At 37.8% G+C, this 27,771-nt stretch overlaps 1 protein-coding gene across 2 annotated transcripts in view; it reads right to left on the reverse strand.

Moving 5' to 3' along the window:
• Positions 1 to 27,771, reverse strand: part of LOC149828662 (Insulinase (Peptidase family M16) protein) — a 185,489-nt gene that overhangs the window by 53,686 nt on the left and 104,032 nt on the right. For both annotated transcript variants that reach the window (XM_090017672.1, XM_090017671.1), the window contains exons 10-11: positions 11,626 to 11,731; positions 693 to 926 (exon numbers count right to left, since the gene is read on the reverse strand). In XM_090017672.1, coding sequence (XP_089873798.1) covers positions 693 to 926; positions 11,626 to 11,731 — 340 coding nt within the window. The remainder of the gene's footprint in view (positions 1 to 692; positions 927 to 11,625; positions 11,732 to 27,771) is intronic.

Below are 27,771 nucleotides of genomic sequence, written 5' to 3' on the forward strand. Positions count from 1 at the left end.
AAGAATCTAGAAAACAAAAAGGATGCAAGAACCGTGTAACTTACTCTGCTTTTCATAATATATTTATATATGGCAGCATGTAGCAACACTCAAGCACTAACACCCAGAAATATGAGTGTGAACTGCGAACATAGGTAGTAAGTAGTAACGGCATCACAAAATAGTGGTTTAGGACTTATTTTTTTGTAAAAAAAAATTCAGCTAGAAATATGTGCTTCCTGTCATGATTTTAGCAATTAAAGTTCTTCATTTGTTTAAAATATGTTCCCTTGTTTTGTTAGTTTTGACATGTGAGTCATAAAGTAGTATCTATTCTTCTCAACCACTCCCAATGCTTGGCTTCATCTTTTTTGTTTAGTGTCTTAAATTATGTTAACTGTGAAAGTTATTTATTTAATCAGTATTCAATGTTTTATGTTTGTAAACAGAAATTTGTCTTCTGACATGAATGTGATTTCTTCGATGAGATCAAAGCTGGTACAAGTCAATCAAAACCAATCATGATCTCAATTGGCGGAATTACTAAACAATGGACAACCTCAGACCTACATCAAGATAGCCTCATCTGTTTGTGCGCTCATGAGTGTGCTGTGTTAGCAGTTTGCATACATGTGCTGAGTTAAAATGCACTATCTGCAAAGAAGTGCATATTTTTGAAATTGACAAAAAAGTTTCTTACAGAAACCAATTACCTGCAAGGCAATCTCCAAGTCAGAAGGTGAACAATCACCAGAAAAAGTTCTCATGTATGATCCAACTTTGGTGCCAACTTCAGCTCTCTTTCCAGCAAGCATATCCATCAGCACAGATGGTTTATAACCAAATATACCAATTTCTCCTGCAATGGCCGACCCCATTGAACATGAGAGATAGTCTCTTTCTGAAAGTTCAGAGAGACCACCATATGCGAACCCAGTGAAAATAATCTGTTAAAGATATATAATTATGTAAGTACCTCAACTGCCAGCTAATCAAGTTGAAAAACTGTAAGAAACAAAAAGTCAGAACTCTTTTTGAACTGTTTAGATAGAGAAAAAGTGGCCATAAGCTTTACATAGCAGAAGTCAAGTAGTTTCGCGATCTTGGTTCTTATTGAGGGTAAAAAAAGTATGCATCTTACAATCTAGGTGACCTATACAACTAGTTTCTTTTAGAATTATTTCTTTTTACACTAGTCACCATGCTTTTCTTGTGCTTTTTATTTTTCACAAAAAATGTTCTTAAGAATTATGATGAAAAATTATCCCCTGGCGGAAAAGTCATGGCATCTTAGCAGAGGGGACCTCAAGTATAAATCATGCTGAGGAGCAATCAACCACCTTGGCAAATAGAATGGAAAAAAGAAGAATCACAAATCATTTTCCTGTGGAAAAATTTACTGTGTCAATGCATGTTTTGGGTGGGGGTGGGAGTAGGGGTGGGGTTGGATGGATTCTTTTCCATTGGAAAACAAACTTGAATATCTTACCTGAGTGAAAATCACTCACATAAAACAATTAACTTTCAACTTATCAAAGTGTTTTATGGTGTTTGCACATGATACCCAAGTTACCTTATATCCCACAATTTTGTGTATCCCTGAGGCACAGGTTGGACTTTTTGTCTTTCAAGACGATGGACATCAGGGACTCCTCTTATCAACTCTGTTGAAACCATTTACAATTTTTGTTTTCACAAACATCCTAAAACAGTCACATGTACTTCCAAGGATAAAATTTTGAATTATAAAAACCTTTACTGCTGTCATTGTATCTCTTTATAATGTTGACAATTACACTGATCTTTGTTGAAACCTAAGAAATCTTGAAAGATTTTATACAGTTCTTTTTTTTTCTTAAAACTTTTCCTATTTAGTTCAGTATTCATAACATCTACTTGTTTCCTGTAAGAACTTCACAAAAGAGAAAATATGAAATATTAGATTTTTCTCAGGAAATGAAGTTTTGCTGTTACATCTGCAGCCAATGATTGAATTCTTCTAAAGAAGCGGAACAAGATTCCAAGGACTGATACTGTTTAGAGCGGCAATTGCCATGATCTATTCTAACTCTGTTATGTGCAGTGCAAATATGTACAATCGCAAAATGAAATAAATGCTACTAACAATCTAAGACAAAGAAACAAAATATAAGATAAGGTAGCACATTAGGTGTGAAAATCTCTATAAAAGAGAGAATTTGTGCGTAAACACAAATTTAGAAACAAGAAGTGTGGAGGGGGGTCCAACGTATATGTTGAGGGCCCCCCCATGTTACATCAATGACAAAAAACAAAAAAGAAAAACTAAAAGAAATAAAAACAAGAAAAATACAATCATATTCTCAAATGAGAATATGCGCAAAATGGGAAATGACCGAAATACCCTTTATCGGGTTTTGAAAAAAAAATTATATATATATATATATATATATATATATATATATATATGTTCTTGATTCCTTTTGTATCATCACCTGTTATTAACATATCATCAACATATAACAGTAATATAACAATTCCTGCACCAGATTTCTTAACAAACAATGCAGTGTCAGTATAGCAAGATGAGAAATCATTTTCTATCATTATATTGTTAAACCTATCGTGTCAAGCTTTGGGAGCTTGTTTCAAACTATAAAGAGCTTTTCGAAGACGGAGAACTTTATTTTTAGGAATTTTCATACCAAATGGAGCATCCATATAGACTTCTTCATTAAGATCTTCATTTAAAAATGCATTTTTGACATCCTTTTGAAAAAAAAATTATTTTCTAATTGAAGCGATGGTAATGAAACATCTGACAGTAACCATACGTGCTACTGGAGCAAATTTCTCTTCATATTCAATCTCATATTCTTAACTATACCCTTTAGCCACTAAGTGGGCTTTATACTGTAATGAGATATGCGAAAATACAAAAAGTGTTATAAGCACTTACAATGTCCTACAATGGACAAACAAAAGAGACAATAGCCAAGTCCACAAAGGGACAACACCACATAAAATATAAATGTCTCTTTATTGTAAGAGAGAGAGCTCTCAAGAATGAATCAAATACAAAGGGGCCCACCCCTATTTATATAAAAGAAAAAGGAGAGGAAGGGAGACCTCATGGCCTCAAAAGGAGAGCCACAAAAGAGGGCTCCCATGGAGTCTTTGGGAGCCCCCAACAGTCACAATTGTGACCATTGGGGGCCCCAACGACTCTATGGTGGGGCCCCTCAAGTGGCTAAAAGAAATTATAAAAAAAAAAGAAAAAATAAAAAGTTACAGAAAATAAAAAATAAAGAAAAACAAGTACCCCTATCAAGTACTGTGTGAAATGACCATAATACCCCTATCGGGTATTATGGTGTATTACATATATATAGATATATATGTAATGATACATATATTTTAACACCCCCCCTCAAACTTTACAGAGAGATGACGGAAAGTTTGCCAAGAAGAAACATGAAGAGAGGGGCAGGAAGAGCTTTAGTAAAGAAGTCTGTCAGCTGATATTCTGAAGTGACATATGGAAAGGAAATTATTCCTCATAGAAATTCATCCTGAACATAATGACAGTCCATCTCGATATGTTTGGTGCGCTCATGGAAGGTGTGATTGCTTGCAATATATATGGCACTCTTGTTGTCACAGCATAGTTTTGAAGCTCCAGCAATATCAACCCCCATGTCTTTAAGAAGCTACGAAGCCAAACTAGTTCCATTGTTGTGGTTGCCATAACCCGGTATTCGGCTTCAGTAGAAGACAACGAGACTTTCTGTTGCTTTTTGCATCTCCACGCAATTAAGGAATCTCCTAAAAATACACAAAAACCAGTAGTTGAGATTCTATCATTAGAGTTACCTCCCCAATCTGCATCAGTATAAGCAAGAAGGTTTAATGAAGAGGATGAGGATAGAAATAGCCCTTTATTTATAGTGTTTTTGGTGTATTGGATGACCCGAAGTACGTCGCTCATATACACAGTTGTAGGAGCATGCTGAAATTGGCTTGCAGAGTGAACCACATGAGCGATGTCTGGTCTGGTGATGGTTAGGTAAGTAAGATATCCAATGAGTTGTCTGTAGGGTGTGGGATCTTCCAGAAGAACCTCGTCCTCCAACCTTAATTTAGCATTAATAACCTCTGGAGTCTCTACCTTTTTTATCATCTGAAATGCCAGACTTGATACAAATATCTGCAGCAAGCTTCATCTGTGACAAAATATATCCTCTAGGAGAATATGCAACTTCAATACCAAGAAAATATCGAAGAAAGCCTAAATCAGACATGTCAAAATTACTTTTCAACATGTTTTTAACATCAACAATACTATTTTGATTGTTCCAAGTGATGATCATGTCATCAACATAAAGCAATAAGATCACAATGCTAGTACCTGTACTTTTAACAAAAAGAGCAGTGTCAGTATAACATGAGTGAAATCCTAATTTAACCATGATATCACTAAAACGATCATACCAAGCCTTGGGGCTTGTTTAAGACCATATAGGGCTTTTAAAAGTTTAAGAGTTTGACCTTAACCAATATTAATTCCAGATGGTGGATCCATATATACTTCTTCATTTAAATTCCCATTTAGAAAAGTGTTTTTCACATTGAGTTGATATATAGGCCATTTTTTGGATGATGCAACACCTATTAGAGTTCGGACACTAGTCATTCGGGCTACAGGAGCGAATGTTTCCTCATAGTCGATTCCATATTCCTGCGAATATCCCTTCGCAACTAACCTGGCTTATATCTTTCTAAAGATCCATCGCTTTTAGTTTTAACTTTAAAGACCCAGCAACATCCAATAGGTTTTTTATGCGGAGGTAGTTTGACTATTTTTCAAGTATTAGCCTTTTTTAGCGCATCTAATTCTATTTTCATTGCTTCAACCCAATGTGGAAGAGTTTTAGCTTGATTATAGTGAGCGGGTTCATAATATGAATATAAGGTTATCAAACATGCTCGATAATTGGGTGCCAAAGACTCATAGGAAACAAACCTATTAAGGGGTATTGATGCTCTAGAAGAGTGCCGAACGGGGGACTCTTCTGAAGATTCAGAAATTTGAGAGTATTTTTCTAAAGCACTAATAGGCCTTCCTTGATCTCTCCGAGTGTAAACATTAACATTTTCATTACTATCACCATCACTTGATGGTGACATATCGAGATTGGACACATCACAAGTGTCTTCTTGGTTCTCAAGATGATCTATAGAATCATTATTTATGTCATCAATAAGATCATGTAAAAACATATAATCACTTTCATTTGATTTTTCTATTTTTTCAAAACCATTCTCATCTTCTAAGAAAGTTATATCTTTTAAAACATATAGTTTGTCATTTTCGAAATCAAAACACCTATAGCCTTTTTTATTTTTCCCATAACTTAGAAAAACACATTCAATTGCCTTTGGAGATAACTTATCTCTCTTATGTAAGATAACAAAGCATTTACAACCAAAAATACGAAGACGATTGAAATCCGGGGAAAATTTAAAAAGTTTTTCCTAAGGAGAGGCATTTTTTAATTTTGAAGAAGGCATTCTATTGATCAGGTATGTTGAGGTTAAGACGGCTTCGGCCCAAAACTTTTTTGGAATATTTCTAGAGACAAGCAATATTCTAGCAGTTTCTATGATAAGCCTATGTTTTCTTTCTGCTAGTCCGTTTTGTTGTGGAGTTCTAGGACATGATCTTTGATGACAAATTCCATTTTGAGTTAAATAATTTTGGAATTCATTAGATAAGTATTCACCACCGGAATCAGTTCTCAAAGTAGATATATTACTTTGAAATTGATTTTGAATTTTTATATGAAATTCTTTAAAGGAAAATACTTCTGATTTGTGACTAAGAAAATAGATCCAAACATATCGAGTAAAATCATCGATGAAAGTGATATAGTAGGAGTAACCCCCTTTAGATATGACCGGAGATGGACCCCAAACATCCGAGTGCACCAATTCAAAGGGCCTTGAAGAGAGAAACGTTCTAGTTGGAAAAGGAATAGACTTTATTTTTTCAAAAATACAATCTTTGCAATTAATGTCTTTTTCCTTACAAAATTTGTTTCCAAATGAAAAAAGATACGTTTTTGAATAACTTGGATGATCAAGCCTTTTATGCCAAGTTTCAATATTTATTCTTGGACATAAGAACAAAAATAGTTTGTAGGAAAGTTTAGATGATCCATATAGTAGAGGTCCCCCTTCCTATGGCCTTGCCCAATCCGCTTCCCGGACCGGAGATCCTGCACAAAGCACCCATTAGATGAGAAAGATATTTCACATCCATGGTCGGCAATTTGGGAGACCAAAAAAAGATTTAAATTTAGTTTTGGGACAACTCTAACTTTTGGAACAAAAAGATTTTGAGATTTTTTTTCAGTTTAGCGTTCCAATACTAGAGATTTTCAAAGAGGTTCCATCGGCCGTAGAAACACAAGAGCCTTTTTAATTGATGCACACATCAACTAAGGCATTTTCATGAGGGGTCATATGAAAAGATGCTCCGGAGTCTAAGATTCAAGAATACGTACCAGGTGATGATGTAGACGCAATGGCCGCACCCGATATGGAGGAAGTAGCTTTAAGGATTTGTTGAAGAGCCATGGATATTTGACCAAGGGTTTCTTTGAGGTCTCCATTCTTGCCTTCATCTTCTTTGGTGGTAGATTCTTCAAGAGAGGCCACCTCAGACTTGAAAGTTTCATTGAGCTTTGGGCAAGCGGGTTTAATGTGACCCGGCTCATAGCAATGATGACATACAATCATTTTTCTTCATCCATTATAGTTTCCTTGTTTTCCAAAATGGGGGGGTTTATAGGTTTTTACATTATTGTCGGGTTTGGAGACAACAAGCACTTCATCAATATTCTTACACATGTCAAGCCTTGTTTCTTCTTGGGTGATTTCAGTAATGGCATTCTCTATTGGAGGAAAGGTGGATCTATGGAGAAGTGATGACCTCACTTGTTCAAATTCGGAACGTAGCCCAAATAAGAATTGGATCAATCGTTCTTGTTTCACTTGCTTTTGTCTCAATTCGACATCTTCCATAGCAACCCATTTTTGCTCTAAAAGAGCCAACTCATCCCAAAGTGGGTTTAAAGCACTATAGTAATCTTGAATACTTGAATCACCTTGTTTGGTGGTTCTAATTTGCCCGGCGAAATTTAGCTATATTAGCACATACCTTGAGTTCGACATTGTTTATAAACCAAGCAAGGATTTTTGCGTGATTGCTTTTCCAATCTTCAACTTCTTTTTGGGGACTTTCAATGGATTTGAGGCGAGCATCTCCCTCAAGAGCCTTTTCTTGTCCACCTTCGGTATTTATGAGCTTCAATTTAGGTTCCGAAATGGAACCCATAACATAACCCTAAAGTTTCTTACCTTTGAGGTTGTTCTCCATTGCCGATGCCCACATCATGTAATTCTTTCCATTGAGTTTGAAGGATAGATCGATTTTTGCTTCCATAATGCCACCAAGAAGTGAGAAGGGAGACAATAGATGAAAAATATACGTATCACGCTTCTTCCTCTAAAAACCGAGTGACTTTGATACCATGCAATGAGATATGCGAAAATACAAAGAGTGCTATAAGCACTTACAATGTCCTACAATGGACAAACAAAAGGACAATAGCCAAGCCCACAAAGGGACAACACCATACAAAATATAAATGACTCTTTATTGAAAGAGAGAGAGCTCTCAAGAATGAATCAAATACAAAGGGGTTCACCCCTATTTATACAAAAGAAAAAGGAGAGGAAGGGAGGCCTCATGGCCTCAAAAGGAAAGCCACAAAAGGGGGCTCCCATGGAGTCGTGACTATTACCGTTGGGGGGCCCAACGACTCTATGGTAGGGCCCCTTAAGTGGCTAAAAGAAAAAATAAAGAAAAACAAGTATCCCTATCGGGTATTATGTGAAATGACCATAATACCCCTATCGGGTATTATGGTGTATTACATATATATATAGAGATATATATGTAATGATACATATATTTTAACATATACCTCTCAAGAGATCCGTTATTCTTGGTTTTGACTTTGAACACCCATCGGCATCCTATAGTTTTCTTTTCATTGGGAAGGGTTTGAAATTCCCAAGTTTTAGCTTTCCTAAGTGCTTTGAGTTCACTCTCCATGGCTTCTCTCCATTCGACACATCTTTTGGCCTCTTCAAAAAATTTTGGTTCAAAATGAGTGAATGGCACTTAAACAAGCCCAATATTTAGGAGAGAAAGAATTAAAAGATATGAATCTAGAGGGAGTTTTTCTAATTATTTTGGTTCTTTTAGGATTTGTATCATGTGAGGAGATAGATTCTCTAGGTTCACTGTACTGTTCAATAGCATAGCACTTCTAAAGGTACTTTTATCTCTATGAGTATAGGTGATAGGAACTCTAGTTATATTTTCTTCTTGATGTAGGGGAATTAGAATCTTTATTGTTTTTAACCAATTCATTGTCACTATCATATGTTAATTCATCGTCACTAGAGAGATCATCATCTTTAGATAATAAATCAAATAGAAAGGAATAGTCGGTGTTTTCTAAGTGTGATTCATTCTTTTCAAAGTCACTATCATTTTCCAAAAACATTACATTCCTTGAGACATAACTTATCATTCTTAATATCATAACATCGAAATCCTTTTTAATTTTCGAAATAGTCAAGAAAAGCACAATGAATGGCTTTTTGTGAGAGTTTATCATTTTTATCGGTAAAAACAAAACCCTTACAACAAAAAATTCTCAATCTATTATAATCGGGTTCTTTTCCATATAGAGTCTCAAAAGGAAAATTTTTATCTAAATTTTTGGATGGAAGACGATTAATAAGATAACGGATGCAAGAGCCGCTTCGGCCCAAAAAAATTTGGAATGCTTTGGGATATAAGTAGAGTTCTAGTGGTTTCAATGATATGCCTATGCTTCCTTTTGGTCAACCCATTTTGTTGTGGGGTCTTAGGACACGATCTTTGATGGACAATACCATAGTCTTCAAGATATTTTTTAAATTCATCGAAGAGATTCACGTCCGGAATTGGTCCTAAATATCTTTAAGTTACTATTAAATTGATTCCTAATTATCATATGATATGATTTGAAACATGAATATATCCAACAATACCGAGAAAAATCATCCACAAAAATCACATAATAGGCAAAGCCTCCCTTGGATATGACGGGTGCCGGTCCACAAACATCCGAATGAATAATTTTAAAATGTTTGGTGGTAAACATAGATCTTTATTCAAAAGGCATGCTTATCATTTTTCTAAGAATGCAATCATTACAAGAGAAGATATTTTTACAAAGATTTTTAATAAAATGCAAATAGGATAACTTAGTGATGTTGGGATGACCAAGTCTTTTATGCCAAACATTTATGTCTTTATGTTGGGTCACATTACAAAAAGAAGTATTAAGAATTTGAAGAGAGTTCACATAGTACAAGTCTCCCTTCCTAGAGCCTTCCCCAATCAACTTCCTGGACCGGTAATCATGTATTAAACACTTATTAGATGAGAATTGAATGTTATATCCAATGTCTGAGAGTTGAGAGATGGAAAGTAAATTCAAATTTAATTTTGGTATAAATCTAATTTTGGGAATAAAGAAATTTTGGGTTTCAAAGTTTCCAATCCCCTTAATTTCAAGAGAAGTGTCATCCGCGGTTGAAGCAAAAGATGGTGACAAATTTTTAGAATATTTGGAAAGAGAAGAGATGTTTGGAGACATATGAAATGAAGCACCCAAGTCTAAAAGCCAAGAAGTTTTACATGGAGGGGAAGGAGTAGATACGACGGCACCGGAAATGGCTCCCTTAAGAAAAGGTTGAAGGGCTTCCATAATTTGATTTAAAGAGAGAGCTCCATTTGTGGAAGTAGATGTACTTTCTTCTTTTTGTGGTTGGGATGTGGTTGTCATAGCCAATAATTTCTTCCACTTAGGATAAACCGGTTTGATGTGTCCCGGTTCCTTGCAAAAGTGACACAATTTTGCTATAGTCCCTTATTCTGCCTTGTTTACCATTGGATCCTTGATTTTGATTTTTAAAATGAGGAGGTTTATATGTCCTCAAGTTGTGCCCGAGCCTAGAAACGGCATTCGCCCCATCATACTCTTCTTGATTTGTAGACATTGCAAGAACACTTGGATTTCGCTTGCTAATGCCCATACGAGTTTCCTCTCCACTTAATTTTGTAATGACGTCTTCAAGAAAGGGAGAGGTGAAGGAGGATAGAAGAGAAGATCTAATTTGCTCAAACTCGGGCCTTATCCCATTCAAAAAATTTAAAAATCGATCTTCTTTTAATTGTTTATGACGAAGCTCTATGGCTTCTCCACTCCACTTTGGTTCGAGCATAACAAGCTCATCCTAAATGGAAGAGTTCGGCAAAATACTCCCTTATAGTCATTTTCCCTTGAAGAAGAATTAACGCCCTCTTTTGGAGATAATACTTATAGGACAAGTCCCTAGAAGTGTACATCTTTTCAAAGTACTTCCATGCTTGAGATGCCTTTTTTGAACTTTATAATATTGGCGTTGATTCTTGTCTCAACGGAGGAGAAGATCCATGACAAGATCTTTAAGTTCTTCATTTTCCACTCTTCATGTTTTTTGCTATATACCTCAAGAGCCTTGGTTCTTTCATTTCCCTCAAGAATTTTGATTTCTCATCTTTCAACCAAAGTGATTTTAGGCTCCGGTTCTGGAATTGAGCCTTGAACGTAACCCCAAAGCCCTTTACATTTAATATGGGCTTCTATATTTTTGGCCCATACATGATAATTGGAGCCATTAAGCTTGAAGCCAAGAGAAAATAAGAGTCTTTTTCACCCATAAGAGAGGTAAGATGCGAGAAAAGGATATGTACCACAATAAGCTTTTAAATCTTACTTGTAGTAATGTTCTAAAATATTGGATGGAGAGGAGTCTTCACGCCAATCACCAAAAAGTTGAAGGCACTCGATATTGTGAAGAACCACAAGGTTTTCTTTCTCCAAACAACCTTCCTCTAATACCATGTGAAAATCTCTATAAAAGAGAGAATTTGTGTGTAAACACAAATTTAGAAACAAGAAGTGTGCACAAAGGCACAAGGAGAACTCTCACAAGTGCACAAAGGCACGGATACACATGCATAAAGGCATAAAAAATATGAATTTCAATATATTGAATCCCAAAAGGGTTTTACAAAAAGCTTGAGAAAGCTTGAAGGGGATCACCCCTATATATACATGTTGGAGGAGGGGGGGGGGGTCCAACATATACGTTGGAGGGGGCCCCAACCTATATGTTTAGGGGCCCCCATGTTACATCAATGACAAAAAACAAAAAAAAAAACTAAAAGAAATAAAAACAAGAAAAATGCAATCATATTCTCAAATAAGAATATGTGCAAATGGGAAATGACTGAAATACCCTTTATCAGGTTTTGAATATATATATATATATATATATATATATATATATATATATATATATATATATATATATATATATATATAAAGAACATTACATTTTAACATTAGGATGTACCAAAATGTTTTTATATATGAAACATGTACAACAAAGTAGGGCATAAGATCAATTAGAATCGTAAGAGAGAAAGATGCCCACCTGATCATCAAGGAAGTTTGTGCACTTATAACACACTCGCATGCCATTTGACAAAACAAGCTCTGTGACTTTAATATCTGGATATTCAGATTGTAAAACTGCTTCTCTGAAAAATGATTAGCCAAAGGAGATACAAAAATTAGCGCAGAGGAAAGAGGTTAGGTTATTAAATTAATACCTTTCGGAAGACTAACCATACAAACAAGACAAAAGCAGTTAAAAAGAAAATGAATACATCACGTGCACCCAACTGGCACAAACAATCACAACACTACAAACCGCTCAGCCATTAAGCTTAATAGGCACAAAAACAGTAAGGCTTGCCTTAAGCAATCTGTTATTTATAAATCAATACACAAAACAGTAGTAAAAAGACAGTGACTGGAGACCATGTGATAAACCAGTAGGCAGACATTCTTCGGAGCAAAATAAGACAAACAATCTCTTGATATATAAGACAAGTTCTATGCATATAAGAAACATCTTGGATCTTGCAAAGAAAATCCATTTAACCAGAAACAGTCAATGGCCATAACTAAATGTAGAAATACCAGAACAAAGAAAATCAAATCCTACTCACTAATATCATAAAAAATATAAAAAGAAAGGCTCCTCTTTGCAACTGCACTACACAAAAGCATTAACTAGAGCACGTGAAAGCTGTTTTCTGTTGAGAAGTAGTCACTGTCGCTTATGGGTAGTTTAGTAACTACTCAAGAGGTCAGGGGCATTATTGTAAATAAGGTGTGTCTAATCTCTCTATTTAAGTGAGATTAGACCTAATTAGCAATTAATGACTCTCTCTCTCTCTCTCTCTCTCTCTCTCTCTCTCTCTCTCTCTCTCTCTCTCTCTCTCTCTCTCTCTCTCTCTCTTTTCTGATTTGCGTGAAACCCTACTCGTCTTCAACATGGTATCAAAGCAGAAAGTTACTCTGGGCATATGACTTGATGGGCCCACATGTGGATCGGGTTCAGCGTGCGCAGTAGAAATGCAGATCTGAAGCCAGCGTGTACAGCGTCTGATCTGATCGACCCATCTTCCTCCTCCTGGTATCTGACGTCCCAACAGAAACGCAGAAACGCAGATCGGGTGGTGATCGTTGACAGCGTCTACAACGACTGGTGTGCGTGTGGAAGCTGAGATTGTTGTGCATGGTAGGAGCAGGGAGACGCATGTTTTTCGATCGGACGTCCGACCCAAACTGCAACATGGATCACGTGATGACCCGACTGTTTTGGATCTGACTTCAGATCGTGTTGATGGTGGTAGTGTGGACGTCGAAGAAGCCTGCAGCGTCTCTCATGAACCAGTCACGTCTCGATCATGATAGCTTCCAAGGTTGCAGACATGGATTAGATCAAATCTGATCGATATAATTCAAATATGAAATCGGTTGTGTGGTCGAGGTATGCAACTTGTCGCAGTTCCTTTGTGAGGTGGATGGTTTAGGTAAAGTTCAATTCAAGTTATATATGCAGGTAGTGGATCTAAACAGCGTGTTACAGTCGTTGGTCGTGTATATCAGATTTATAAGTGTAATTAAAATCTGATATAGTCGGGTTCATAGTTGGTAATTGGTGCGCATCAGATCCGAGTTTCAGCAGGGTGTGTTAGTGTGTGGTTATACCTGCATTTTGGAACAAACCCATTATCTTATCCCATGGCTGAAACACAGAAGTCAGATATGAAGTCTGAAACAGTGGTTGATTATAAAGCCTTTGCAAATCCCTTTTCATATGAATCATCGGTAAAGTTGGATGAGACTAACTATGCGAGATGGTCTCGTACATTCATGATGTCTGTCTCAGGGCATCGTAGAAAACATATTTTGTTGGAAAATGAGCCCAAAGGCAAAACTAAAAAGTATGCTACATGGGAAGAGGACAATGATATTGTCATGTCATGGATTATGAATAGTGTGCAACCTCACATAGCCGATGGGCTTATTTATTATACCACCGCAAAAACAAATGTGGGATAATTTGCAAGACACTTACTCTCAAGAAACTAATGTTAGTCGGATTCATCAAGTTGAGCAGGAGATTTATAAATTGCAGCAAGGAGAGCAAAGTCTAGCCCAGTACTATGCCTCTGTGAAGGCAGCCTTTGAGAGACTAAATGCACATAGACCATTGTGTTGTGACAAACAGAAACTACACCAAGAGCATACTATGGTTGCACGATTCCTTACTGGCCTGTCAGCTAAATTCTGAGTTGCCAAAGTTCAGATGTTAACAGGCTCAGATGTTCCCACTCTTGCTGAGGCATATAATCGACTGAACAGGCTTGTCATGTCCCTTCCTTCATCTCAATCAGAATCACAAACCTCTGCTCTGTCTGTTTCCTATGGTCGAGGCCGAGGTTTTCTTCCTAATTCTCGAGGTCGCGGACGTGGTCGAGGCCTGGGAGGACGAGGCAAGCTCCAGTGTACCTACTGCGGAAGATTTGGGCATTTAAAAGATAGATGTTTTGATAAGAATGGACGACCTCCCTCATCTTCAGCCAAAGTTGTTCCTATAGCACAAGTGGCCAAACCTGAGTCCCCCATTGTTCCTCCTTGTGATTCGGTTACACTCACTCATGCTGAGTATGATGATTTGTTGGCACATATTCCATCTAGTTCCCCCGTAGTTGATATTGCATGCTCTGCAGGTGATAAATTATTTTGCCAAGGTAGTAGGAGGATTATTGATTCTGGGGCATCTAGCCATTTGTGTGAAAATGAATGTGATTTTTCAAAGTTGAATAGTATTGCTAATCATAAAAAGGTTGTTCTTGCCGATAGGAGTTCCTCTTCCATTGTTGGCCAGGGAAATATCTCCATATCCCCTACTCTTCAGTTATCAAATTTTCTCCATGCCCCTTCATTCTCTCAAAATTTGTTATTTGTTAGTTGTGTTGCAAAGGAATTGAATTGTCGAGTAATATTTGATCTTGCCTGTTGCACTTTTTAGGACTTGCTAATGGGGAAGACGATGTAAAAGTATCTTCAACAAGATACTTTAGCCGATAACGCAACAACCTTAAGAATAAATGTGTGAACATACACACCCAAGAACACTTGTGCACAACGAACACAACACACCGAATCACAAATGTGCACTTGCACCCATAAGTTTCATAAACACTAAAGAGGTTGGGCTATAATCCCAAATCTCTTCATACAAATACAATGGAGAGAGCCCATATTTATAGGGCTAAAGGAGACCTTGGAAGGGGCTCCACATAGTCGTTGGAGCCCCTCCAACGATCACAAATGTGACCGTTGGAGGGGTCCAACGACTAGTGTGTTGGGCCCCTCCCAAGGTAGGTACAACTCATTTATTGAAAGAAAAAGAAAAATAAAAATGGGAAAAGAAATTACAAGACATATTCGAAAAAGAATATGTGTAAAAAAGACTAAACTACCCCTAAGTCTAAAGATAGAATTATATATATATTTTACATATATAATAGGTAGATACATATACATATATTATATATATGTATATGTATTACCTTATATATATAAAATATATATATGAAGTTACAAGTTTGGATTACATATTTTAACACCCCCCCTCAAACTTAGGGCAGGATGACCGATAGTTTGCCAAGAAGGAAGTTGAACCGTGGAGCACACAAGGCTTTGGTAAAGAAGTCCGCCAACTGATATTCGGACGTAACATAGGGAAGATCAATGACTCCTCGGAGATATGCTTCGCGAACATAGTGACAGTCCATTTCAATGTGTTTAGTCCGCTCATGGAATGTGTGGTTTTTCGCAATGTAGATTGCGCTCTTGTTGTCGCAACACAGCTTGGTAGGCCCTTCAATTGTGACTCCCATGTCTTCAAGCAGTTGATGAATCCAAACAATCTCCATGGTAGTAGTTGTCATGGCACGATATTCAGCTTCTGTTGAGGAGAGTGACAGCTTTTGTTGCTTCTTGCATCTCCATGAAATCAGCGAGTCACCTAAAAATACACAAAATCCAGTGGTGGAGTGACGGTTATTTGGGTCACCTCCCCAATCAGAATCAGTATAAGCAATTAATTTTAAATCGGAAGAAGAAGATAGAAAAACTCCCTTATTTAGAGTACCCTTTATGTATCTTACGACTCGTAAGATGGCACTCATGTGAACGGATGTAGGCGCATGCTGAAACTGACTTGCAGTGTGGACTGCATGGGATATATCTGGTCTGGTAATACTTAGATACATCAGAGATCCTACAAGCTGTCTGTAGGGTGTAGGATCCAAAAGTGGAACCCCATCATCAATTTTCATCTTAGCTCCTACAACCGCAGGAGTTTCGCAAAGCTTCTCATCCGTAATACCTGACCTGTCAATGATCTCAGAGGCAAGCTTAGTTTGAGATAAAAAATATCCTCTAAGAGAGTATGCTACTTCAATTCCCAAAAAATAAGTTAGAAAACCCAAGTCAGACATTTCAAATTTATCCTTCAAGATAGATTTTATACTCTTAACCCCGTTAGAGTCACTCCCAGTGATGAGCATGTCATCAACATACAAAAGTAAAATTACAATCCCTGCATTGGATTTTCTAACAAATAGAGCAGTGTCAGTAAAACAAGAGGAAAAGCCATTTTCAATCATAACAGAATTAAATCTATCATACCAAGCCTTGGGGGCTTGTTTTAGACCATAGAGTGCTTTTTGAAGACGAAGCACCTTTCCCTCAAGAGCCTCTATTCCAGGAGGAGCATCCATATAAACTTCTTCACTCAAATCACCATTTAAAAGGGCATTTTTAACATCCATTTGATAGATGTTTCACTTGTTGATAGAGGCAACGGTTATTAGGCATCGAACAGTGACCATACGGGCTACAGGAGCAAAAGTTTATTCATAGTCAATACCATATTCTTGACTATATCCTTTTGCAACCAAGCGAGCTTTATACCTTTCAAGGGATCCATCACTTTTAGTTTTTACTTTAAAAACCCATCTGCATCCTATTGTTTTCTTACCTTTAGGAAGATGTTGAAACTCCCAAGTTTTGGCTCTTCTCAAGGCCTCAAGTTCATTGTCCATGGCATTAATCCATTCAGGGCATCTACGTGCTTCTTCAAAATTTCTAGGTTCTATATAAGAGTGGATGGCACTAAGGCAGGCTCTATATCTTGGTGAGAAAGAGTCATAGGAAATGAACCTAGAAGGAGGCCTTCTACTTCTCTCAGTTCTATGAGGGATCACTTCATTCTGAGAGGCACTGGGACTGGCATCATTATATCTGTCAAGAGCACTCCTAAAGTTGTTTTGATCTCTATGAGAGTAGGTGATAGGGTTTCTAGGTAATTCAATAGGTTGATGTGACGAAGGAGATAAGGAGATGTTTTCCTCGGTTTCAAGTTCATTTGGGTTACTTTGATCTGACTCATTATCACTAGTATCATCGTCCTTATTCAATAAATCAAATAAAAAGGAATAATCCATATTTTCATTATGGGGGTCACAATGTTCAAACCCACTAACATTTTCCAAAAAACTCACGTTTCTGGAGACATACAATTTATCACTTTTGATATCATAACAACGAAACCCCTTTTGGGTTTCAGAATAGCCAAGAAAGGCACAAGGAATGGCTTTTGGAGAAAGTTTGTCATTCTTATCAGTAAGAACAAAACACTTACACCCAAAGACCCTTAACCTGCTATAATCAGGTTCCTTATCATACAGTTTTTCAAAGGGAGAAATTTTGTTTAAATTTTTCGATGGAAGTCGGTTTATGAGATAGACAGAGGTAAGGGCTGCCTCAGCCCAAAGATTTTTTGGAATGTTTTGAGAAATGAGCAAAGTCCTAGTGGTTTCAATGATGTGTCTGTGCTTTCGTTCGGCTAACCCATTTTGTTGCGGGGTTTTCGGACATGATTTTTGGTGAAGAATTCCAAAATTTTCAAGATAACTCTTAAATTCATTTGAGAGGTATTCTCCTCCAGAGTCAGACCTAAAGATTTTTAAACATCCATTGAATTGATTTGAAATCATCATGTGAAAGCTTTTAAAGGTTGAAAAAACCTCATGTTTATGTTTAAGGAAATAGATCCAACAAAACCTAGTATAGTCATCCACAAAGATCACATAATATGAAAAACCTCCTTTTGACATTACCGGAGCCGGTCCCCATACATCGGAATGGACAATTTCAAATGGTTTTGTCGTAAACATGGATCTTTGAGGAAAAGGCAAACATTTCATTTTCCCAAGAATGCATTCATTACACAAAAAGTCACTTTTACAAAGATGTTTAACAAAAGGCAAATACGAGATTTTAACAATATTGGGATGACCCAATCTCTTATGCCATACATGAATGTCTTTGTTTTGGACGACGTTGCAAAATTGACTCTTGGGAACTTGAAGAAAATCTACGTAGTAGAGGTCTCCTCTTCTAGAGCTTTCCCCAATCAATCTCCCGGACTGGCGATCCTGTATCCAACATTTATTAGAAGAAAATTTTATATCGCAACCATGGTCCGAGAGTTGGGAAACGGAAAGAAGATTTAGGTTAAGGTTTGGGATAAAACGAATTTTTGGAACAAAGAAGTCTTGTTTTTCAAAATTACCTATTCCTTTAATCTCAAGAGATGTACCGTCCGCGGTTGATACAAAAGATGGAAAAGCATTTTTAGAAAAGTTTGAAAGAGTGCAATAACTAGGGGTCATGTGAAAGGATGCCCCGGAATCTAAAAGCCAAGATGTCTTACCGGGAGAAGAGGATGACATAGCGGCTCCGGAAGTACCTCCCTTGAGAAGAGGTTGTAGGGCTTCCACGATTTGTTGAAGAGAAAGAGACTTGATAAAGAGGGTCGTTCTTCAACTTGAGATGCCATAGCCGTTGCAATCAATTTCTTTCATTTAGGACACAAGGGTTTGATATGTCCGGGTTCTTTACAATGATAGCAAGTTACTTTGCTATAATCTTTTTTGCCATACCGATCATTTCCTCCTTGACCTTGATTCTTGAAATGAGGAGGTCTATAGGTTCTCATGTTATTTCCCGGTCTTGACACGGCATTAGCCATTTCACCATCTTCTTGAGTAGAGGAAGTAACAAGAATGCTAGGATTATTTTTGCCAATCCCCATACGGGTTTCTTCACCACTTAGCTTGGTGATAACATCTTCGAGTGAGGGGGATGTGAAGGCGGAGAGAAGAGAGGACCGGACTTGTTCAAATTCGGGTCTAAGGCCATTTAAAAAATTGAAGAACCGGTCTTCTTCAAGTTGTTTGTGCCTTAATTCGATTGCCTCACCACTCCATTTAAGTTCAAGAATAGCGAGCTCGTCCCAAATAGAGGATAATTCGGCAAAAAACTCCCGAATGGTCATGTCATTTTGTTGGAGAGTCAAAGCCCTCTTTTGGAGAAAGTACTTGTGGGATAGATCTCTTAGGTGTACATTTTCTCAAGATATACCCAAGCTTCGGAAGCCCTTTTAAATTTGATGATGTTGGCATTTATCTTGGTCTCAACGGATGAGAAAATCCAAGATAAGATCTTGAAGTTCTTCATTTCCCAATCATCATGTTTCTTAGAATACTCTTCAAGGGCCTTTTGTCTTTCATCCCCTTCAAGGATCTTAATATCCCCTCCTTCAATAATGGTAATCTTGGGTTCCGGTTCCGGTATTGATCCATGAACGTAACCCCAAAGCCCCTTTCCTTTAATATAGGCTTCCATATTACCGGCCCAAACGTGATAGTTTGAGCCATTAAGCTTAAACCCAAGAGAGAAATGGGAGTCTTTTTCGCCCATTAGAGAGGAAAGAATGCAAGAGATAGTATGTACCTTAATTACTTTTTGCGTCTTTCTTGACAAAAGAGGCTCCTAAAATATTGCTCGAACAGGATGATCCTCTTTGATTTCAAAAAACTTGAAGGCACGCTTCCCGAGGAATGCAAAAAAAAGGCGAATCGCAATTCTTCTTCTTCAACGAGGCTTTGATACTATGTAAAAGTATCTTCAACAAGATACTTTAGCCGATAACGCAACAACCTTAAGAATAAATGTGTGAACATACACACCCAAGAACACTTGTGCACAACGAACACAACACACCGAATCACAAATGTGCACTTGCACCCATAAGTTTCATAAACACTAAAGAGGTTGGGCTATAATCCCAAATCTCTTCATACAAATACAATGGAGAGAGCCCATATTTATAGGGCTAAAGGAGACCTTGGAAGGGGCTCCACATAGTCGTTGGAGCCCCTCCAACGGTCACAAATGTGACCATTGGAGGGGGTCCAACGACTAGTGTGTTGGGCCCCTCCCAAGGTAGGTACAACTCATTTATTGAAAGAAAAAGAAAAATAAAAATGGGAAAAGAAATTACAAGACATATTTGAAAAAGAATATGTGTAAAAAAGACTAAACTACCCCTAAGTCTAAAGATAGAATTATATATATATTTTACATATATAATAGGTAGATACATATACATATATTATATATATGTATATGTATTACCTTATATATGTAAAATATATATATGAAGTTACAAGTTTGGATTACATATTTTAACAGACGATTGGTAGAGGCTATGAGGAAGGTGGAGTCTATTATCTACACCAACCAGTTGGCTCTGTTCATTCTGCAGTTGAGTCCTCTTCTAGTCTGCTGCTTTGGCATCATCGTCTTAGTCATCTTCCGTTGCTTAAATTGCGTAGAGTTATTCCTCAAATCTCGCCATCCACTACTCCGCTGTGTGAAGCATGTCAGCTTGGGAAGCATCATAGGAGTTCATTTCCCTCCAGTCAGAGTCCTTCAAGTCAAAATTTGTTTGATCTTCTTCATGTTGATGTTTGAGGTCCAAGTAGAATCCCTAGTCGTTCTAAGTGTCGTTATTATTTAGTTATTGAAGATGATTTTTCCATATTATCCTGGGTATTCTTGTTAAAAGATAGGGTTGAAGCCCCCATTATTCTTAAATCCTTGATTATTGAAATAAAACTTAGTTTAATTCTTGCATCAAAGTTGTTCGCACTGACAATGCTCTTGAATTCAAATCCTCTGAATTATTACAATTTTACAAAAATCTTGGGATCCAACCTCAGACTTCTTGTCCTCATACCTCACAACAGAATGGAGTAGCAAGCGCAAGCATAGACACATTCTAAATGTTGCCCGTTGCCTTATGATACAATCTAATATGCCTGCGTCTTACTGGGGAGATGTTCTAATTGCAGGATACCTAATAAACCTTATGCCTTCAACCTCTGTGGGGGATCGTATTCCCATTCAAATTCTCAGGCCTGAAGCTCCTTTGTTCCCTATTTCACCAACGGTGTTTGGTTGTGTGTGCTTTGTTCATAAACTTGGTCCCAACCGAGATAAATTGTCACTTGAATCTATAAAATGTGTTTTGTTGGGTATCCAAGCACCAAAAAGGATATCGTTGTTATGATCTCATATCCCAGAGAGAGTATGTCAGTGCTGAGGTTTCCTTTTTTGAGTCTATCCCATATTTTTCTAATACTTCTCCGAGAATGCATGCTAGTCAAGGTGATTCATTCCCTCTTCCTGTTCGCCCTTTTTCATTAGAGTCTGTTAGTCTTGAGTCTCTTGTTCCCAGTCTGACTCTGTCTCGTTATAAAAATCCTCCTATGGGGTATACACATCGAGCTCCACCCAACTCTATGCTCGTGCCATCAGCTTCTCCAGAGGTAAGTGTTTCTGACCCTATTGACGATTCTCTTGTTGATGGTGATTTACCTATTGCTCTTCGGAAAGGAAAAAGGCAATGTACACTTCATCCTATTTCTCAGTTTGTTTCTGAGGCAAGACTTGGTGAAAGTATGAAGAATTTTGTATTAGCATTATCTGCTACCTCAGTTCCTCTCAATCACCATCACGCTCTTCTGGACCCCACATGGGCGAAGGCCATGCAGGATAAAATGGATACATTGCTTTCTCGGAGAACATGGGACTTAGTTGATCCTCCACCTGAGGCTGAAATTGTTGGTTGTAAATGGGTCTATACTATTAAGTATAACTCAGATGGATCGATTGAACGGTTTAAAGCTCGCCTAGTTGCGAAAGGCTGCACTCAAACTTATGGGGTGGACTTCTTTGAAACATTCTCTCTTGTTGCTCGTCTTGGGACTATTCGTCGTGTTTTGTCAGTCGCAGTGCACCATAGTTGGGCTCTATGTCAACTTGATGTGAAAAATGCCTTTCTGTATGGAGACTTGGAGGAGACAGTTTACATGTAGCAACCTCTGGGGTTTGAAGTTCCAGGAGAGTGTCAAAAGGTGTGCAAGTTGAACAAGGCAATCTATGGTCTCAAACAGAGTCCCTGTGCGTGGTTCTCCAAGTTGACTGAGGTCATGCCAGCATTTAGGTTTGTTCGCTCTACCTCAGATCACTCTCTTTTTATTAAAAAGACCTGCACAGGGATTGTGGTCATAATAGTATATGTTGATGACATTATAGTCACAGGAAGCAGTGAAAAAAACATCTCTGACACAAAGTCCCATCTTCAGAAACACTTTGTGACTAAGGATCTAGGACCACTCAGATATTTCTTAGGCATAGAGGTTACAAGGAGTAAAGATGGACTGGTTCTGTCACAACGGAAATATGTCTTGGACCTGCTGAAGGAGACAGGGATGCTAGGTGCCAAACCTGCAAGGATTCCTATGGATCCCAAGTCTCATCAGTTTGATGAAAAATCCGAGTATGTGGATTGTAGCCATTATCGCTCCTTGGTTGGCAAGCTATTATATGTGACTGTGACCAGACCTGACATATCTTTAGCCGTGAGCAAGATAAGTCAATTTATGGACAAACCTACAAAGACTCACTGGGATGCTGCAATGATGATTCTCAAATATCTAAAGTTCTCCCCTGGTAAAGGACTATGGTTTAAACAAAACCTGTCTTTAGATGTTACTGCCTATTCAGATGCAGATTATGCAGGGTTGGTTGTTGACAGAAAGTCCACAACTGGATTCTGTGTGTTTGTTGGAGGGAATCTAGTTACTTGGAGAAGTAAGAAACAAACTATTGTTGCCAGGTCGAGCGTTGAGTCAGAATATCAGGCTATGGCTCAAACTGTTGTTGAGATGATGTGGGTTAAATCTGTATTGACTGATCTTCAAGTGAAAGTCTCATTACCTATGGAGATGATATGTGATAATAGAGTTGCTACTTATATTGCTAATAACTCAGTATTTCATGAACGGACAAAGCATATTGAGGTGGATTGTCACTATGTACGTGACCTGGTCCAGACTGGGTACATTTGCACTAAGCACATATCTTCAGAGAACCAAATTGTTGATGTCTTCACAAAACCCTTAGCGAGTTCAAAATTTTCAAAATGTTGTGACAAGTTGAGCATTATTGATATATATACTCCAGTTTGAGGGGGAGTGTTGAGAAGTAGTCACTGTCGCATATGGGTAGTTTAGTAACTACTCAAGAGATCAGGGGCATTATTGTAAATAAGGTGTGTCTAATCTCTCTATTTAAGTGAGATTGGACCTAATTAGAAATTAACGATTCTCTCTCTCTCTCTCTCTCTCTCTCTCTCTCTCTCTCTCTCTCTCTCTCTCTCTCTCTCTCTCTCTTCTGATTTGCATGAAACCAGAGTTACCAGTCGAGGAAGCGGGAGCGGGAAGCGGGAGCGGGAAGCGAGGCACTTTCAAAAATTTAAGAAGCGGGGAAGCGTGGGACCACTTAGAAGAAAATTCCGAACCGTCTCGGAAACGACCTAGGAAGCGAACCGGAAGCGAGGGGGAAGCGAAAAAATGAAAAAAATGGGGAAGCGAGGGGGAAGCGTGGGGGAAGCGTGGGGGAAACGTGGGGGAAGCGTGGGGGAAGCGTGGGGGAAGCGCGCTTCCCATTTATGGGAAGCGCGTTTCCCATAAAAGGGGGACGCGCTTCCCATAAAAGGGAAGCGCGCTTCCCAAAAAAGGGGGACGCTTCCCCTCACGCTTCGGAAGCGCGACGTTTCGCGCTTCCGAAGCGCGCTTCCCCTTTTGCCTAGGCGCTTCCGGTAACTCTGCATGAAACCCTAGTCGTCTTCAACATTTTCTAATAGTTTAACAAAACTGTTTGAGCCCAGGTCCAATCAACATGCAGGTCCATATTTCAGAACTGGCAACAAAGGAGTCAGAATAAAATGAGTTAAATCATTGTAAGTTAGGTGGTTAACAAGAAAAATATACCACCAATACCTAAACCCAACCAGTTCTTGCAAAAATAACAATGTCTCAATTAAAGTTGATGCAGATTTCTATTAGGTTAATGTAAAATATTTAAAAAAAGGGGCATTACATTTTTTATCCTCATGAAAACTTTCCATTTCAAAAAAAAAAGGTAGACATGGGAACCTAGGGCTTGCTGACAAAGAAATGTTTATTAAGTGGTTATCACAAGTACCTTCTGGGAAATCCATGAGCCTCAGACATGAAAATGTTTGAGTTTATCAAACAATGAGGCAAGCCGTTAATTCAAGAGTTGCATCAGTTTTGGGGCCAGTCAGGCGACCCATTCTTGGATAACAGTGCCATGTGGTGTTCCCGTAAGCAGAATGGATACAAGCACAAAAATGTGTGACTCGTATTCCTTAGCTAACATACTATCATATAACCTGAACTCCACAGGATTCATCTTAGTTATGGATCCTTTAAAACTATCCCTTATGCATTAAATTAAAAAAAAACAATAGTTATAAGTAAATCAGGTGAATATGGCAAGAATAAGAATTTTTAGGAGTATTTATATTTGTGCAAGTATACAACATATGCAGCAGAGAAGGCCCTACTTGTTCCTGTATCCCCTGTCAAAACAATTGAAACAACATAAACATAGAAGACCTTTTAACATGAGAGGGACAAGATCAAAGACGCTTGACCAAGGTTGCCAAACTAGGAAGCGGAAGCGGGAAACGATACGTGAAGCAGAAGCGAGAAGCGAAGCATTTTAAAATTTATACGAAGTGGGAAGCGAAGCTTCAATTTAAAAGCAAAACATGAATAAAAAATGAAGCAATATGGAATCAAACAAGAAACAAATAAAAACTAAAATAAAATTGATCATTCTTATATTTCATGATTTTTCTGGAAAAGAGTTAATTTTTTTGTTAAAATCTAACAATGTTGGTTACCAATTTAAAGAAAGTACATGGAAAGCTAAGTCACATGGGTGCGGGTGCGGGGGTGCGGCACTTTCAAAAACCTAGGGTGTCGGGGTGCAGCAGGGCAAAAATGTAAATATATATATATATACATATAATTTCGAAATTTTAACAGTTAACATTATCATAATTTAACAGTTAACATTGTCATAATATCATTCATCATGCATACAATATATCAACCTAAATATCAATCAAATAAGTAAAGCAATTACATAAATCAACCTAAATATCGATCAAATAAGTAAAGCAGAAAAGAACTAAATTACATACCAAAAGTAATGGATCTTAATAATTTTTTTCTTCATCATCAAATGCATCATTAGAAGGATGACTTGGCTCAGATAAATCCATGTTTGTCATGTTGAAATCATGGTCTCCCTCAAAGTCACTATTCTGGGTTTATATTCCAAAATTTGGATGTTCCTTGTTTGCGTTACAAATCCAATTTGAAAATGTTAAATACAATAAAAGTATATTCAAATGAAAAATGAAAAAATAAATAATCAAATAACTAAGAGAGCAAATTAGTACCTGTATTCATCATTAGTTCGCGAAAGTAGTCGAAGATTTGAATGAACATATACTAAATCCTCTGCATGCTTGCTTGTGAGTTTGTTTTTCTTCACGTTGTGGATTTGAGAATATGTGCTCCAATTTCTTTCACAACAAGATGAACTAGCAAGTTGCGATAGCAATAGTAATACAAGACGTTGGAGAAGAGGTGTTTTTGATCCAAATGTTGACCACCATGTAATAGGATCTATATTATCCTCCTCCCTCGTGAATAATGTTGGTCCATATAATCTCGAAGATGAAAATTTTCCAATGTCTTGTGTGACTTGATTTAGAAGATATGCTTCAGGAAAAAGTCTTATCATACACATATTTCTATGTCTTGATGGCTCTAGGTCTAGATATGGATGGACACGACCAATACCACCAGCTTGCCACTTTTTTGCATAATATTTTGGATTAAGAGAATGTGTCATGCAATGCAAAGGAGTGTTGCTCTTATCCCATCTTCTGACTAAAATTGAATGAATATGGTTAAAAAATTCTGAATCATCCAATGCAGGATTTTTTTCTTCATGCTTGAAAACAACAGCTAATATTTTTTCAATCATATTATCCCACATTTCATAAACTCTGTGAAGCATGAGCTCATCCTTATCAACTTCTCTCAACATTTCCCAAATAGGTTGGGTAAATTGAAGTATACTACTTTGTCCCAAAACTCATCATCAACAATGAATTTCTGAATTTCTTGAGCCTTACATCATCATCAGCACGATAGAATGTCCAATTTTCATCAGTCACCATGTTAACCAAAGCATTCTTCATTTTTTTAATCCTCTTCACCATCACAATGATGGACACAAAACGTGCTTCAGTGACCTTCAACAATTTCAAGTCAGAATGCCTATTAAATATAGCATTAGCACGATGATGGTTAACAACAAAATTTTTAATGCTTTTAACGTTTCTTTCTAAATCTTTAAACCATGAACATAAAGCATATGTTTGTGAATTTTCTTCTTCTTTGGGGTTGCATATGCTCTTTAGGGCCAGATTTAAGATGTGTGCTACACAAAAAGTCCAAAAAATATGAGGGTAGTCACTCTCCAAACTCAACGCTGCACTTTTACAAACTGGAGCGTTGTCTGTAATAATTTTTACAACATTCTGATCACCCACTTCTTTTATGACTTTTATAAACAACCCCTTCAAATACTCTGCATTTTTATATTCTCCAAATGTGTCAACTGCTTTCAAGAATACTGGGTCACTAAGCGAAGAAACAATGAAATTAATCAGTGGACGCCTTTGAATATCTGTTCATCCATCAGACACAATAGAAACTCCATTTTGCTCCCATGAATATTTTTTAATCTCCAACAACCTCTCCACATTCTCGTATTTTTTTTTTGAGCTTGGAGGCATATAGCCACTCAAATTACAATTTGCCAAGGATATTACTAAATCCTTCCAATAAAGATTTCTAGCCGCATTAAATGGGAGTGAACTAGAATAAAAATACCTCCCAACTTTTCTATTAAATTCTTCTCTTCCATATGTATTGAATGTTGCTTGTATCGTTCATCTGCCAACTAAATTGACTTTTCTTTTTTTTTTCAGCATCTTGTAGCTTGCAAATGACACACTAACTGCACAAGAATCGGTCATTGTCTTTCTCTTCTCGTATTCTTCTTGTATTTTCTTGTATTATCTTTGCATTGCCTCATCAACTTTTCTACATCCTGAAATGTCATGTCCTGGTATCTTCACTCTTGTGTAAGACCCAACAAAATCTCTTTCAGACAGCTTGCATCGAAATCTCTTGTTTCCACCACCTCCTTCTCCAGTTTTTGCAAGTTTATCTACATGTACCCATAGTGGCCCCACCTCATTAGTCTCACTACAACTATCAGCAAAACTAGCAGCAGAACTCAAATGTTGGGATGAGGATGACGCAAATCCTTTCCCTTTATCCGTTATTTTTATCCTAAAAACACAAAAAAAAAATACATTCGAAATTTCAAATCAATTATACAAACATTATCTTGATATAAAAATATAATATATATATACCCTGCCAAAAACAGAGAGGGACTCAGCCCCTCCCCTAAAATAAGAGGGAGCAAGGAAGGGGGCTCCTCGACCCTTTCCCTGCCGACCCAACAAGAGAGCGAGAGGGGGGGCTCGACCCCCTCCCCTGCCGAAAACAGAGGGAGCAGGGGGGGGCTCAGCCGCTCCCCTGCCGACCCAACAAGAGAGCGAAAGGGGGGGCTCGGCCCCTCCCCTGCCGACCCAACAAGAGAGCAAGAGGGGGGGCTCGACCCCTCCCCTGCCGACCCAACAAGAGAGCGAGAGGGAGCAGGGGGGGCTCAGCCCCTCCCCTGCCGACCCAACATGAGAGTGAGAGGGAGCAGGGCGGCTCGGCCCCTCCATTGCCGACACAAGAAGAGAGAGAGGGAGCCAGAGGGTACCTCC

This window comes from Nuphar pumila, chromosome 9 (assembly GCF_984573655.1).
Source record: "Nuphar pumila chromosome 9, dmNupPumi1.hap1.1, whole genome shotgun sequence".
NCBI lineage: Eukaryota > Viridiplantae > Streptophyta > Magnoliopsida > Nymphaeales > Nymphaeaceae > Nuphar > Nuphar pumila.